The following is a 15,747-nucleotide window of genomic DNA, read 5'->3' on the forward strand; positions in this document are numbered from 1 at the left end:
CATCTTTGATATATTACTTATATTACAATTTTATTTTCTGAAGAGAATCTATTAATTCTCCACTCAATTCTCTAACTTGTAGGGTCATATAAGACTTCCTTTTTCCAATTTCATATTTTATGTCCAAGATTCATTTGTAAAATTATAATTTCCTGTTTGTCATATGTAACTCCTTTTATAGAAACATTAATGAATATGTATATTTACTATTTTTTCTTTACTAGTATTAATATAATTTTTTAATTTGTTTTGTTGGTGATTTCTTTACAACATTTGTTTTATTTCTAATATTTAGTCTGTAAAATATAATAGGCAAAGTACATTCACCAAAAATTGTAAGTAATGAGACAAAAATTCATGATCTCAAGCTCATAAAGAATGTGACTTCACGAATGTTAGATTGACATAAAGAAATTTTAAAAAGACAGTACATTAAACTCATACCTTGGCCCTGGTGCCCTTATCTTTTTTTTTCCAAATTTTACATTTTTATTAGATACTCTGAATTTACATTTGAGATGTTATTCCTTTACCTTGCCCCACTTCCATTCCCTCTCCCCTCCATTTGCCTTCAAATAGGTGCACTCCCTCCTGATCACCCTCTGCACTCCATTGCCTTGGCATTTCCTTACATTGAGAAAACATGCCCTCCCTAGAACAAAAGCCTCTTCTCACATTGATGCCAGACACTGTTATCTTATTTCACTGGTTAATAGAATCCTCACAAATTCCAGGTGACCACATTATAGAGTAACTATGTTCTGTTTTCCCAGCCTTGAATGCTTCTCTTCCCCTCCCCCATTCTTTCTCATTTGTCTCTATTGCTTTATGTTCTTTGCTTAAACATTCCTACTTCAGAGAAGTTATTACTTTTAATTCTTTTACTGTCACAGAATAAAATACTTTACTACTTTGCAGGTGTTTGTGCTAGATTAAATAACATTTTGAAGTGTTCATAATACCAACACATTTGATCATTAAAATTGGCAATGTATGTGTCATAATTCACTTCTATTTGTCTACAGGGATTTTGCTTACAATACCTTTCAATATTTATAATCATATTAACTGATTATATATTTCAATCTTTAGTTCTTTGGATTTCACCACAATTGTTGTAAATATTATCACACATGAAAATACAGTTCCCTCTGCTTTATTATACTGATGGTATGCTGTCTTGTTTTCTATTCTCATTACTATAATCCACATACTTCTTTCTTTTCCCAGAGGCATTCACTTAGAAGAAGTTTTTGTAAAGAAGGAGCTTCAGGAAATTTTACTAATTGTAAGTGTTTCATGGATTTCAAATAGGAAAAACTTCTATTACAATAATGATGCATCATGAGTTACTACTGCTTCAGTTAACAGGGTATACTCAATGATAATTATTCCTGACAAATTGAAAAGTTCTCATGATTTTCTTATTTAAACTGATGTCAATAAACAAATCAAGGTTATGTTTAAGAAACCTGATAAAAGTTTGATTTCTAAATCGCAGTGAATAGTTATTTGTGGAATTTTGTGTGCCCAAATAATTATAATAAAGTAGTAATTAATACTAACAATAATAGTATAAAATAAAAAACAATACCCTTTTAAATATAGTGTTCATAGGACATTTTAAAATATCAAATATAGGAACAGCAATCATTGTGTAGTTAGAAAATAATTAAGAATGAAAATCATGAAGATAATAACAGATAAACATCATATAGTAGAGATTATTGAGTTATTAAAATAAAGTATTACAATTATAAAAAATTAATGTAAGTCAAATGTTTTAAATGGTTCACTAAAGAATATATTTCCCACATAGGTTAATATAAAAATGCATTAACAGCAGTTGTAGATAGTAAATGAGAGATTTAGCTAAATTAAAAACAATAACTACACATATTTTTAAATGGTCAGGGAAATTAAGTTGATTAAGTAAGTGACAATCATTGTAAGAATAAAAGAGTGGCTTTCAAGAGTTATTTTGAGATGTGTCAGTAGCTATTATTTGAAAACCATTCTTACTTTACCTTTAACAGATACAAAAGTTATATGGAAACAGAGAACCACACAATGACAGCCGAATTTCTCATCCAGGGTCTCTCAGATGATCCTAAGCTGCAACCCATTCTCTTTGGGCTATTTCTGTCCATGTACCTCATCACTGTGCTTGGGAACTTGTTCATCATTCTGGCCGTAAGCTTTGACTCACATCTTCACAACCCTATGTACTTCTTCCTCTCCAATCTTTCCTTTATTGACATCTGTTTCATCTCAACCACAATACCAAAGATGCTAGTGAACATGCAGTCACAGAGAAAAGACATCTCCTACATAGAATGCATTACACAGGTATATTTCTTTAATACTTTTGTTGGGATGGATGACTTTTTACTCACCGTAATGGCCTATGATCGCTATGTAGCCATCTGTAACCCTCTTAAATACACTGTTATAATGAACCCTCAGGTGTGTGGCCTTCTGGTACTGATGTTTTGGATTACCATGTCCTGTATCTCCCTAACTCATGTTCTATTGATGAATAAACTGAACTTTTCAAGAGGCACAGAAATCCCACATTTCTTTTGTGAACTGGCTCAAGTTCTCAAAGTATCCAACTCTGACACTTACATAAATTATGTCTTCATGTATGTGTTAACTTTCTTACTAGGTGTGATTCCTGTGACAGGAATATTTATGTCTTACTCACAGGTTGTCAATTCCTTATTAAGGATGTCCTCTACTGTGAGTAAGTACAAAGCTTTCTCTACCTGTGGATCTCACCTCTGTGTGGTCTCTTTGTTCTATGGGTCAGCAATTATAGTTTACTTCAGCTCTTCTGTGCTTCATTTCACCCAGAAGAAAATGATTGCTTCACTGATGTACACTGTGATCAGCCCCATGTTGAACCCCTTCATCTATAGCCTGAGAAACAAGGATGTGAAGGGTGCCCTTGCTGAACTTTTCATCAGAGTCACCCCTTGTCATTTTTGATCAGAGATTTCAAAACTGAATTCATACTAAGAAATATAAGGAAAATCTTGTGAATATACTGCTCCTGGATCTTTTTCTATTAAAAAATCATATGCCTAATCTACAGTACTCTGAAATTTTATGTAACTTTGCATTTGTGTACACTTTACAAGTTAACATTTTAGAAATATGTCTGTTTATGGCATTTAAAGATTACAGTCAGTTTTATATTTTTTAAATTTTATGTTTGGTGTGAAATATGGCTTATGAAGTCAAAGGAGTTCATCAAAATCATTTTGGTGATGTTAAGTTTCTTCACCTTAATTTAATGGTATCCTTGCTTTGACTAAGTGAAATGTTACAAAAAATACAAATACCAAAATACAGGAATGACCATTAAAAAAGGTATTTTGCCAAAGTTTATTTTTTATTAATTTTTTTAGAAGAGATGCCTAGTTTCTTGGCATCTAAAGACCTTTCTGTACCAAGTCATAGTTTAGTTACAGTTAAATGAAGAGATGCATAAGATTAATTATTCTTTTTTTTTAGGTACAAAAAGCTTTATTTCAGTTTTATAAAATATGTACATTTCTCATTTTATCAACTTTGTAAAATATGACTATCTTACCTGTGACACATACATACACACATACATATGTATATACATACACACAATTGATCAGCTTTTTGTAGAAGCCCTTTACAGGTTGAAGAAGTTCTTGTATGTATCGTGTTTTCATCATGAATAGATGTTGAATGATGTCAGATGTTTTTCCTACATCGATTGATAATAAACATTGTTTCTTCCTTAGCCTTATTAGTGCTGTAAATTCTGGTCATTGAATTTTAAAATTTGAGCATGCCTCACTTGGTTACGTGTATTTTTCTTTGGTTGTCTCTTATTTGCTCATAACTTGCTGAGCAAATTACAGGTTTGTAGGTGCGAGTGTAATAGGGAAGGAAGGAGGGAGGAAGATAAAGAGGAAAGGAGGGAGGGAGGGAGCAAGAGGCAAGGCAGTAAAGGAGCTGGAGAAGTCAAGAGCCAGAGCCCTAGGCAGAACACTTGCATAGCTGAGTTCTGTATGAGGTGAGGCAGGAGGAAAAGAATGAGCTGCTCAGTCCAGTTGCACAATTCGGTGTGTCAGTGTGTTGAGGAATTCTGTGTTCCTAAGAGATTGCAGTTGTTTCTTAAAACATTGCGAATAATTCTCTTGTGAAATATTCTGTGTCTAGATTTTTTTCTCTCCAGAAAATTTTAAGCTGTCAATCCAATTTCTTTGGTTGTAGGAACATTCATGCCACCTATTTTAATGTTAGTGGGTTTTTTTTAAACGACTTTATTTTGCAAAACAAAGATAAATGTAAAGATTTTAAACATTTTTTGCTTAAAATTATACATTTTTGTCAGTACTGTTTTTTCAGACATTAAAATAAATTTTACATAAAACCATGTGAATATGTTTTTTAGTCAGTACTTGATTTTTTTCAAGGGCTTGACAGTATGCATTGAAAACGTACTAGTTGCAATATGCATAAAGTACATGCAAAACAAAACGCAACATGGAAATAGTCAAAGTCTTTTTGTTTTGTGAATATATGTATATTTTTTGTTTTCTGTATTTCTTGGACTTCATACAGTCTGTGAGTTGTTTCTGGGGGAGTGCAAGCCTCTGGGGTTAGCATCCCACTATCAGTGACTGCATGTTATGTCTGTTCTTTTGTGACTGGGTTATCTCATTCAGGATGATCTTCTCTAGATGCAGCCATTTTCTTAAGAATTTGGTTAAGTCATTGTTTCTGGTGGCTGAGTAGTATTCCATTGTGTATATGTACCACAATTTTTGTATCCATTCATCTTCTGAAGGACATCTGGGTTCCTTCCAGCTTCTGGCTATTATAAATAGAGCCGCTATGAACATTGTGGTGCATATATCTTTGTTGTGTATTAAAGTGTCTCTGGGGTATATGCCCAGAAGTGGAATAGCTGGGTCTTCAGGTAGTACTATATCCAATTTTCTGAGGTATTGCCAGACAGATTTCCAGAGTGGTTGTATTAGCTTGCAACCCCACCAAGAGTGGAGAAGTGTTCCTCTTTCTCTGCAGCCTTGCCAGCATCTGCTGTCATCTGAGTTTTGGATCTTGGCCAATCTGACTGGTGTGAGGTGGAATCTTAGGGTTGTTTTGATTTGCATTTCCCTGATGGCTAAGGATGTTGAGCACTTCCTCAGATGTTTTTCGGCCATTCGGTGTTCCTCAACTGAAAATGATTTATTTAGCTCTGTACCCCATTTTTTAATAGGGTTATTTGATTCTCTGGTGTCTAGCTTTTTGAGTTCCTTGTACACCTTGGATATTAGGCCTCTATCTGATGTGGGGTTGGTAAAGATCTTTTCCCATTCTGTTGGTTGCCTTTTTGTTTTCTTGACGATGTCCTTAGCCTTACAGAAACTTTGCAATTTCATTAAGTCCCATTTGTTAATCTTTGACCTTAGAGCTTGAGCCATTGGTGTTTTGTTTAGGAAATTTTCTCCTGTGCCTATGTGTTCTAAGGTTTTCCCTACTTTCTCATCTAATAGTTCCAGTGTATCTGGTTTAATGTGGAGATCTTTAATCCACTTACACTTGAGCTTTGTACAAGGAGATAAGAACGGGTCTATTTTCATTCTTTTGCATGTTGAGTGCCAGTTGGACCAGCACCATTTGTTGAATAGGCTGTCCTTTTTCCATTGAATGTTTACTGCTCCTTTGTCAAAAATCAGGTGACCATTATACATGAGGGCTCATTTCTGGATCTTCTATTCTATTCCATTGATCCACTTGCCTATTTCTGTACCAGTACCATGCAGTTTTCAGCACAATTGCCTTGTAATATAGCTTGAGGTCAGGGATAGTGATTCCCGCAGATGTTTTTTTTTTGTTGTTCAGGATGGATTTCGCTATTCTAGGTCTTTTGTTATTCCATATGAAATTGCACATTGATTTTTCCAATTCCATGAAGAACTGGGTTGGAATTTTGATGGGGATTGCATTGAATCTGTCGATTGCTTTTGGAAGGATGGCCATTTTTAAGATGTTGATCTTTCCAATCCATGAGCATGGGAGATCTTTCCATTTTCTGAGATCCTCCTCAATTTCTTTCTTTAGAGGTTTGATGTTCTTGTTATACAGGTCCTTCACTTCCTTAGTTAGAGTCACACCAAGGTATTTCATAGTTTTTGTGACAATTGTGAAGGGTACTTTTTCCCTAATTTCTTTCTCCACATGTTTGTCCTTTGAGTATAGGAAGGCTACTGATTTGTTTGAGTTTATTTTGTATCCAGCCACTTTGATGAACTTGTTTATCAGCTGTAGGAGTTCTCTGGTGGAATTTTTGGAGTCACTCAAGTACACTATCATGTCATCGGCAAAGAGTGATGTTTTTATCTCTTCCTTTCCGATTTGTATCCCCTTGATCTCCTTTTGCTGTCTAATTGCTCCAGCCAGGACTTTCAGTACTATGTTGAATAGGTAGGGAGAGAGTGGGCAGCCTTGTCGAGTCCCTGATTTTAGTGGGATTGCTTCAAGTTTCTCGCCATTAAGTTTGATGTTGGCTGTTGGTTTGCTGTATATTGCTTTTATTATGTTTAAATATGGGCCTTGGATTCCTGTTCTTTCCAGGACTTTTAACATGAAGGGGTGTTGGATTTTGTCGAATGCTTTCTCAGCGTCTAGTGAGATGACCATGTGATTTTGGTCTTTAAGTTTGTTTATATGGTGGATTACATTGATGGATTTCCTTATGTTAAACCATCCCTGCATCCCAGGGATGAAGCCTACTTGGTCATGATGAATGATGGTTTTGATGTGTTCTTGGATTCAGTTTGCAAGGATTTTGTTGAGTATTTTTGCATCAATGTTCATAAGTGAGATTGGTCTGAAGTTCTCTTTCCTTGTAGGGTCTTTGTGTGGCTTAGGTACGAGGGTTATTGTAGCCTCAAAAATGAGTTGGGTAATATTTCATCTGATTCTATCTTTTGGAATAGTTTGGCCAATATTGGTGTTATATCCCCAATAAATGTCTGATAAAATTCTGCACTGAACCGGTCTGGACCTGGGCTTTTTTTGGTTGGGAGGCTTTTGATGACTTCTTCTATTTCTTTAGGTGTTATAGGGTTATTTAGATGGTTTAGTTGGTCCTGGTTAAACTTTGGGATCTAGTATCTGTCTAGGAATTCGTCCATTTCCTCCAGATTTTCCAATTTTGTGGAGTATAACTTTTTGTAGTAGGATCTGATGATTTCTTGAATTTCCTTAGTTTCAGTTGTTATGTCACCACTTTCCTTTCTGATTTTGTTAATTTGGATACTCTCTCTTTGCCCTTTAGTTAGTCTGGCTAGGGGTTTATCAATCTTGTTGATTTTCTCAAAGAACCAACTCTTTGTTTTGTTGATTTTTTTTTCAATGGTTTTTTTTGTTCCTATTTGGTCTATTTCTGCCCTAATTTTGATTATTTCTTGCCGTCTAGTCTTTTGGGTATATCTGCTTCCTATTGTTCTAGGGCTTTTAGCTGTGCTGTCAGGTTGCTGATGTGAGCTCTCTCTAGTTTCTTCTTGGAAGCACTTAGGTCAATGAGTTTTCCTCTCAATACTGCTTTCATTGCTTCCCATATGTTTGGGTATGTTGTGTTATCATTTTCGTTGAATTCTAGAAAGTCCTTAATTTCTTTCTTTATTTCTTCTTTGACCCTGCTATCCTTTAACAGAGCATTGTTTAGTTTCCATGTGTATGTGGGCATTTTGTTTTCTTTGTTGTTGTTAAAGACCAGCCGTAGACCATGGTGATCTGAGAGGATTCATGGGAGTATTTCAATCTTCTTATATTGATGAAGGCTCGTTCTGTGTCAATTATGTGGTCAATTTTCGATAAGGTGCCATGGGGTGGTGAGAAGAAGGTGTATTCTTTTACTTTAGGATAGTATGTTCTGTATATATCTATTAATTCTAGTTGGTTCAAAGTCTCTGCTAGTTTTGCAGTGTCCTTGTTCAGTTTTTGTTTCCCTGATCTGTCTATTGGTGAGAGTGGGGTGTTAAAGTCTCCCACTATTATTGTGTGGGGTGAAATGTATTTTTTGAGCTTTAGTAGAGTTTCTTTTATGAATATGGGTGATTTTTTATTTGGAGCATATATGTTAAGGATTGAGAGTTCCTCCTGACAGATTTCCCCGGTAATGAGTAAAAAGTGTCCTTCTTTATCTTTTTTGATAACTTTTGGTTGGAAGTTTACTTTATTCGATATTAGAATAGCCACTCCAGCTTGCTTCTTGGAGCTGTTTGCTTGGAAGTTTTTTTCCCACCCTTTTACTCTGAGATAGTGTCTGTCTCTGTCTCTGAGATGAGTTTCCTGTATGTAGCAAAAGGCTGGATTTTGTTTATGTATCCAGTCTGATAGTCTATGTCTCTTTATTGGGGAGTTGAGACCATTTATGTTAATAGATATCAAGGAATAATTGTTTCTGTTTCCTGCCATTTTTGCTTTTTTGGGTTGAGTTATGTCTGTGTTTTTTTCTTCTTTTAGTTTTCTTGTTTAGCAGTTTTCTTGTTTTTACTAGGCTGTATTTTCCCTCTTTGTATTGGGTTTTCCACCTATAATTCGTTGTAGTGCTGTGTTTGTTGTCAGATATTGTGTGAATTTTGATTTGTCTTGAAATATCTTTGTCTCTCCATCGATGGTGATTGATAGTTTTGCTGGGTATAGCAGCTTGGGCTGCCCTTGTGTTCTCTTAAGGAGTGCATGATGTCTGTCCAGGCTCTTCTAGCTTTCATAGTCTCTGTTGAGAAATCGGGTGTGAGTCTGATTGGTCTGCCTTTATATGTTACCTGTCCTTTTTCCCTTACTGCTTTTAGTATTCTTTCTTTACTTTGGGCACTTGATGTTTTTACTATTATGTGTCGGGAGGTATTTCTTTTCTGGTCCAACCTATTTGGAGTTCTGAAGGCTTCTTTTATGCTCGTGGTCATCTCATTCTTGAGGGTAGGGAAGTTTTCTTCTATGATTTTGTTGAAGATATTTACTGTGCCTCTTAGTTGATACTCTTCTCCCTCTTCTATTCCTATTATCCTTAGGTTCGGTCTTCTCATTGTGTCTTGTATTTCCTGGACATTTTGGGTTAGGAGCTTTTTGTTTTTTGCATCTTCTCTGGCTGTTTTGTCTATGTTTGCAATGTTGTCTTCTGCCCCCGAGATTCTCTCCTTGATCTCTTGTAATCTGTTGGAAATGCTTGCTGCTGTGACTCCTGATTTCTTTTTTTGGTGTTCTGACTCTAGGGCTATCTCTTTTAGCGCTTTCTTTATTGTGTCAATTTCTGTTTTAATTTCCCTCTTCCATTCCTTTATTTCTTTGGTTCTGTTCTCGTGTCGTTCTTTGAGTTCTTTGAGTGTTTTTCTTGTTTCTTCTTTAAAAGCTTCTGAATCTTTTCGCTTTTCCTCCCTTTCTTGTTTAAGTAACTCTATCAGTGTCTTGAGGCATGATTTCAAGTCTGTGTCTTCTTTCTCTGGAGTGTTTGGAATTCCGATGTTTGCTACTATCGGAGAGCTGGGTTCTGGTGTTGCTAGATTGTCTTGGTTTCCTTGGGATATACTCTTTCTCTTTCCTCTTGCCATTTTGTTGTCAGTGATATGTTCTTGCCTTTCCCTTGTATCTGGTCTGTGTCCCTGGTACACTTTCCGTGTGCACTCCGCAGAGATCTCTCGACTCCCCGGCAGCCCAGGTTCCGGGTGGCAGCTGCGCCAGGCTCCGCTCTGCGTACTGAAGTCGCCTCAGGGTGGGAACAGAAGTTCCTAAGTTATGTTCCTGGTCACAGATGCTCAGCCTCTCTGAGCCACCTTTCTGGGTGGCAGGTGGGCCAGGCTCTGCTCTGTGTCCTGAAGTCGTCTCAGGGTGGGAACAGAAGTTCCTAAGATCTGTTCCCGGTCACTGGATCGGGGAGGACAGGGCAGGTCAGGGCAGGGGGTGCCCTTTCCGTGTGCACTCCGCAGAAATCCCTCTGCTCCCCCGCAGCCTAGGTCTCCCACTCACCAGTTGCTCAGCCTGTAGGAGCCGCCTTTTCGGCTGGCAGTTTGGCCAGGCTCCGCTCTGCGTCCTGAAGTCGTCTTAGGGTGGGAACAGAAGTTCCTAAGATCTGTTCCAGGTCGCAGTTGCTCAGCCTGTTCCAAAATATACTCTTTTTTTGTTGAGCTTCACAGAGTCTGTGAGTTGCTTCTAGGGTGTTCAGAGTTTTCTTGGGTTAGTATCTCATTATCAGTGACTGCATATTATGTCTGTTCCTTTGGGACTGGGTTATCCTAGGATGAAATTCTCTAGATGCATCCATTTTCTTAAGAATTTGGTTAATCATTGTTTCTGATAACTGAGTAGTACTCCATGGTGTAAATGTACCACAATTTTTGTATCCATTCATCTATAGAAAGACATTTGGGTTCTTTTCAGCTTCTGGCTATTATAAAAAGAGCTGCAATGAACATTGTGGTGCATGTGTCTTTGTTGTATGTTGGAGTGTCTCTTGGCTAAATGTCCAGAAGTAGAATAACTGCGTATGTTATGTTTTCATTTACATTAAATTCTAGAAAATTCTTAATTTCTTTCTTTATTTATTTGTTGACCCTGCTATCTTTTAATAGAGCATTGTTTAGTTTCCATGTTCATTTGGGCTTTGATTGTTATTAAAGACCAGCCTTAAACCATGGTGATCTGGTAGTCATTTTTTGAGAAGGTGCCGTGACGTGCTGTGAAAAGGGTGTATTCTTTTGTTTTAGGATGATATGTTCTTTAGATATCTATTAATTTCAATTGGTTCATAACCTCTGCTAGTTTTACTGTTTGCCTGTTCAGTTTCTGTTTCCATGATCTGTTCATCGGTGAGAGTGGGATGTTGAGGTCTCCCACTATTATTGTTTGTGGTGCAATGTATTTTTGAGCTTTAGTAAGGTTTCTTTTATGAATATGGGTGCTGTTTTATTTGGGGCATATGTGTTAAGGATTGAGAATTTCTCCGGACAAATTTTCCCCGTAATGAGTTAAAAGTGTTTTTCCTTATCTTTTTTGATAACTTTTGGTTGAAAATCTACTTTATTCGATATTAGAATGGCCAATCCAGCTTTGGAGCCGTTTGCTTGGAAGGTTTTTTTCCCAACTTTTTACTCTGAGATAGTGTCTGTCTGTCTCTGAGATGAGTGTCCTGTATGCAGCAAAATGCTGGGTTTTGTTTATGTATCCATCCTCATAGCCTATATCTTTTTGTTGTGGGAATTGAGTCCATTTTTGTTAACAGATATCCAAGAATAGTGGTTGCTGTTTACTCCCATTTTTGCTTTTAGAAGTATAATTGTACTTGTGTGTCTTCCTTTTTTTGGTTTTTTTGCTTAGGAGTTTTCTTGTGTTTACTAGGATGTAGTTCCCCTCGTTGTATTGGGTGTTCCACCTATAATTCATTGTAGTGCTGGGTTTGTGTTCAGATATTGTGTAAATTTAGTTTTGTCTTGGAATATCTTCGTCTCTCCATCTATGGTTATTGAGAGTTTTGCTGGGAATAGCAGCTTGTGCTGACACTTTTGTTCTCTTAGGGTCTGCATAATATCTGTGTAGGATCTTCTAGCTTTAATAGTCTCTGTTGACAAATCAGGTGTGATTCAGATTGGTCTGCCTTTATGTGTTACATGACCTTTTTCCCTTACTGCTCTTAGTATTATTTCTTTGCTTTGGGCACTTGTCGTTTTGACTATTATGTGACGGGAGGAATTTCTTTTCTGGTTCACTCTATTTGGAGTTTTGTAGGCTTCTTTTATGCTCATGGTCATCTCATTCTTGAGGGTAGGGAAGTTTTCTTCTACAATTTTTGTTGAAGATATTTATTGTGCCTCTTAGTTGATATTCTTCACCCTCTTCCATTCGTATTATCCTTAGGTTTGGTCTTGTCATTGTTTTGTTGATGTCCTGGACATTTTGTGTTAGGAGCTTTTTGGGTTTTGCATCTTCTCTGACTGTCTTGTCTATGTTTTCAATGTTGTCTGACATTTTCTCTTCCATCTCTTGGCATTTGTTGGTGATGGCCTGAGCATTTGTTTTGCATGCAAGGGCCCACTGGGTGGAAAATGAGTCACTATGGCAGAGTTCATGTGGTGGTGGAGCATGCGTCCTGTTTGCTGGGCCCAACCTCTCTATGTGCCAGCTACTCATACTGCAGTCTAACCTGTCCCTGGCTCTTCGCTGTTCCTAGTGACAGATGGCCTGAGTGCCCGTTTTGTAAACATGGGCCCTTCAGGTGGAAACCAAGACCCTAAGGCAGAGTTCTTGCTCCCCTGAACCAATATTGCGGATGCGCTTTCTGGGCGCTTGGTCCAGACCTCTCTGTGCCCCAGCTTGTCACAGCGCAGTCTCACCAGGCCTGCATCCCTGGATCTCCATTGTTCCTGATGACAGAGGGCTTGGGCGCCTGTTCTGCATGCAGGGGCCTGCCAGGTGGAAACCGAGTCCCTACAGCTGCGTTCCTGCTCCCCTGAACCAATGGGGGGTGCACATTTTGGGTGCTCATTTCCGACCTCTCTGCGCCCTGGCTACTTGCAGAGCATTCTCACCAGTCCTGTGTCCCTGGATCTCAACTGTTGAAGAAATATTTTCATTACATGAGTTCCACTTGGGTATTGCCATTCTTATTCTTTGAGCAACTACAATCCTTTCAGAAAGTGCTTACTTATGTTTATATATGGAACCGCAGTCTCTGTTTCAGTCTTTAGTCATTTCTAAAACTGTTAGGTCTAAAGTTGAGCTTTTTGACTCATTTATAACTTTTTTTTGTGTAGGTTAAGAAATACTGGCTCTTGACTTCTCCAGCTCCTTTACTGCCTTGCCTCTTGCTCCCTCCCTCCCTCCTTTCCTCTTTATCTTCCTCCCTCCTTCCTTCCCTATTACACTCGCACCTACAAACCTGTAATTTGCTCAGCAAGTTATGAGCAAATAAGAGACAACCAAAGAAAAATACACGTAACCAAGTGAGGCATGCTCAAATTTTAAAATTCAATGACCAGAATTTACAGCACTAATAAGGCTAAGGAAGAAACAATGTTTATTATCAATCGATGTAGGAAAAACATCTGACATCATTCAACATCTATTCATGATGAAAACACGATACATACAAGAACTTCTTCAACCTGTAAAGGGCTTCTACAAAAAGCTGATCAATTGTGTGTATGTATATACATATGTATGTGTGTATGTATGTGTCACAGGTAAGATAGTCATATTTTACAAAGTTGATAAAATGAGAAATGTACATATTTTATAAAACTGAAATAAAGCTTTTTGTACCTAAAAAAAAAGAATAATTAATCTTATGCATCTCTTCATTTAACTGTAACTAAACTATGACTTGGTACAGAAAGGTCTTTAGATGCCAAGAAACTAGGCATCTCTTCTAAAAAAATTAATAAAAAATAAACTTTGGCAAAATACCTTTTTTAATGGTCATTCCTGTATTTTGGTATTTGTATTTTTTGTAACATTTCACTTAGTCAAAGCAAGGATACCATTAAATTAAGGTGAAGAAACTTAACATCACCAAAATGATTTTGATGAACTCCTTTGACTTCATAAGCCATATTTCACACCAAACATAAAATTTAAAAAATATAAAACTGACTGTAATCTTTAAATGCCATAAACAGACATATTTCTAAAATGTTAACTTGTAAAGTGTACACAAATGCAAAGTTACATAAAATTTCAGAGTACTGTAGATTAGGCATATGATTTTTTAATAGAAAAAGATCCAGGAGCAGTATATTCACAAGATTTTCCTTATATTTCTTAGTATGAATTCAGTTTTGAAATCTCTGATCAAAAATGACAAGGGGTGACTCTGATGAAAAGTTCAGCAAGGGCACCCTTCACATCCTTGTTTCTCAGGCTATAGATGAAGGGGTTCAACATGGGGCTGATCACAGTGTACATCAGTGAAGCAATCATTTTCTTCTGGGTGAAATGAAGCACAGAAGAGCTGAAGTAAACTATAATTGCTGACCCATAGAACAAAGAGACCACACAGAGGTGAGATCCACAGGTAGAGAAAGCTTTGTACTTACTCACAGTAGAGGACATCCTTAATAAGGAATTGACAACCTGTGAGTAAGACATAAATATTCCTGTCACAGGAATCACACCTAGTAAGAAAGTTAACACATACATGAAGACATAATTTATGTAAGTGTCAGAGTTGGATACTTTGAGAACTTGAGCCAGTTCACAAAAGAAATGTGGGATTTCTGTGCCTCTTGAAAAGTTCAGTTTATTCATCAATAGAACATGAGTTAGGGAGATACAGGACATGGTAATCCAAAACATCAGTACCAGAAGGCCACACACCTGAGGGTTCATTATAACAGTGTATTTAAGAGGGTTACAGATGGCTACATAGCGATCATAGGCCATTACGGTGAGTAAAAAGTCATCCATCCCAACAAAAGTATTAAAGAAATATACCTGTGTAATGCATTCTATGTAGGAGATGTCTTTTCTCTGTGACTGCATGTTCACTAGCATCTTTGGTATTGTGGTTGAGATGAAACAGATGTCAATAAAGGAAAGATTGGAGAGGAAGAAGTACATAGGGTTGTGAAGATGTGAGTCAAAGCTTACGGCCAGAATGATGAACAAGTTCCCAAGCACAGTGATGAGGTACATGGACAGAAATAGCCCAAAGAGAATGGGTTGCAGCTTAGGATCATCTGAGAGACCCTGGATGAGAAATTCGGCTGTCATTGTGTGGTTCTCTGTTTCCATATAACTTTTGTATCTGTTAAAGGTAAAGTAAGAATGGTTTTCAAATAATAGCTACTGACACATCTCAAAATAACTCTTGAAAGCCACTCTTTTATTCTTACAATGATTGTCACTTACTTAATCAACTTAATTTCCCTGACCATTTAAAAATATGTGTAGTTATTGTTTTTAATTTAGCTAAATCTCTCATTTACTATCTACAACTGCTGTTAATGCATTTTTATATTAACCTATGTGGGAAATATATTCTTTAGTGAACCATTTAAAACATTTGACTTACATTAATTTTTTATAATTGTAATACTTTATTTTAATAACTCAATAATCTCTACTATATGATGTTTATCTGTTATTATCTTCATGATTTTCATTCTTAATTATTTTCTAACTACACAATGATTGCTGTTCCTATATTTGATATTTTAAAATGTCCTATGAACACTATATTTAAAAGGGTATTGTTTTTTATTTTATACTATTATTGTTAGTATTAATTACTACTTTATTATAATTATTTGGGCACACAAAATTCCACAAATAACTATTCACTGCGATTTAGAAATCAAACTTTTATCAGGTTTCTTAAACATAACCTTGATTTGTTTATTGACATCAGTTTAAATAAGAAAATCATGAGAACTTTTCAATTTGTCAGGAATAATTATCATTGAGTATACCCTGTTAACTGAAGCAGTAGTAACTCATGATGCATCATTATTGTAATAGAAGTTTTTCCTATTTGAAATCCATGAAACACTTACAATTAGTAAAATTTCCTGAAGCTCCTTCTTTACAAAAACTTCTTCTAAGTGAATGCCTCTGGGAAAAGAAAGAAGTATGTGGATTATAGTAATGAGAATAGAAAACAAGACAGCATACCATCAGTATAATAAAGCAGAGGGAACTGTATTTTCATGTGTGATAATATTTACAACAATTGTGGTGAAATCCAAAGAACTAAAGATT

General features: G+C 36.4%; 2 protein-coding genes across 2 annotated transcripts in view; one reads left to right on the top strand and one right to left on the bottom strand.

The window, feature by feature from the left end:
• Positions 1-2,049: 2,049 nt before the first annotated feature.
• The window catches only part of LOC308430898 (olfactory receptor 1174-like), a gene marked incomplete at both ends in the record, with an annotated part of 71,911 nt that continues 58,213 nt past the window's right edge, over positions 2,050-15,747 (top strand). Inside the window, one exon of the mRNA XM_080930179.1 lies at positions 2,050-2,349. Within this exon, the coding sequence (XP_080786305.1) occupies positions 2,050-2,349 (300 nt within the window). The remainder of the gene's footprint in view (positions 2,350-15,747) is intronic.
• On the bottom strand, positions 13,840-14,781 carry LOC308430826 (olfactory receptor 1174-like; the record flags this gene model as incomplete). The annotated part of the gene is made up of 1 exon (XM_080930125.1): positions 13,840-14,781. The coding sequence occupies one exon, from the start codon at positions 14,779-14,781 to the stop codon at positions 13,840-13,842; it is 942 nt and encodes a 313-aa protein (XP_080786251.1).

Source organism: Micromys minutus, assembly GCF_963924665.1.
Source record: "Micromys minutus genome assembly, chromosome: 16".
Classification (NCBI taxonomy): Eukaryota; Metazoa; Chordata; class Mammalia; order Rodentia; family Muridae; genus Micromys; species Micromys minutus.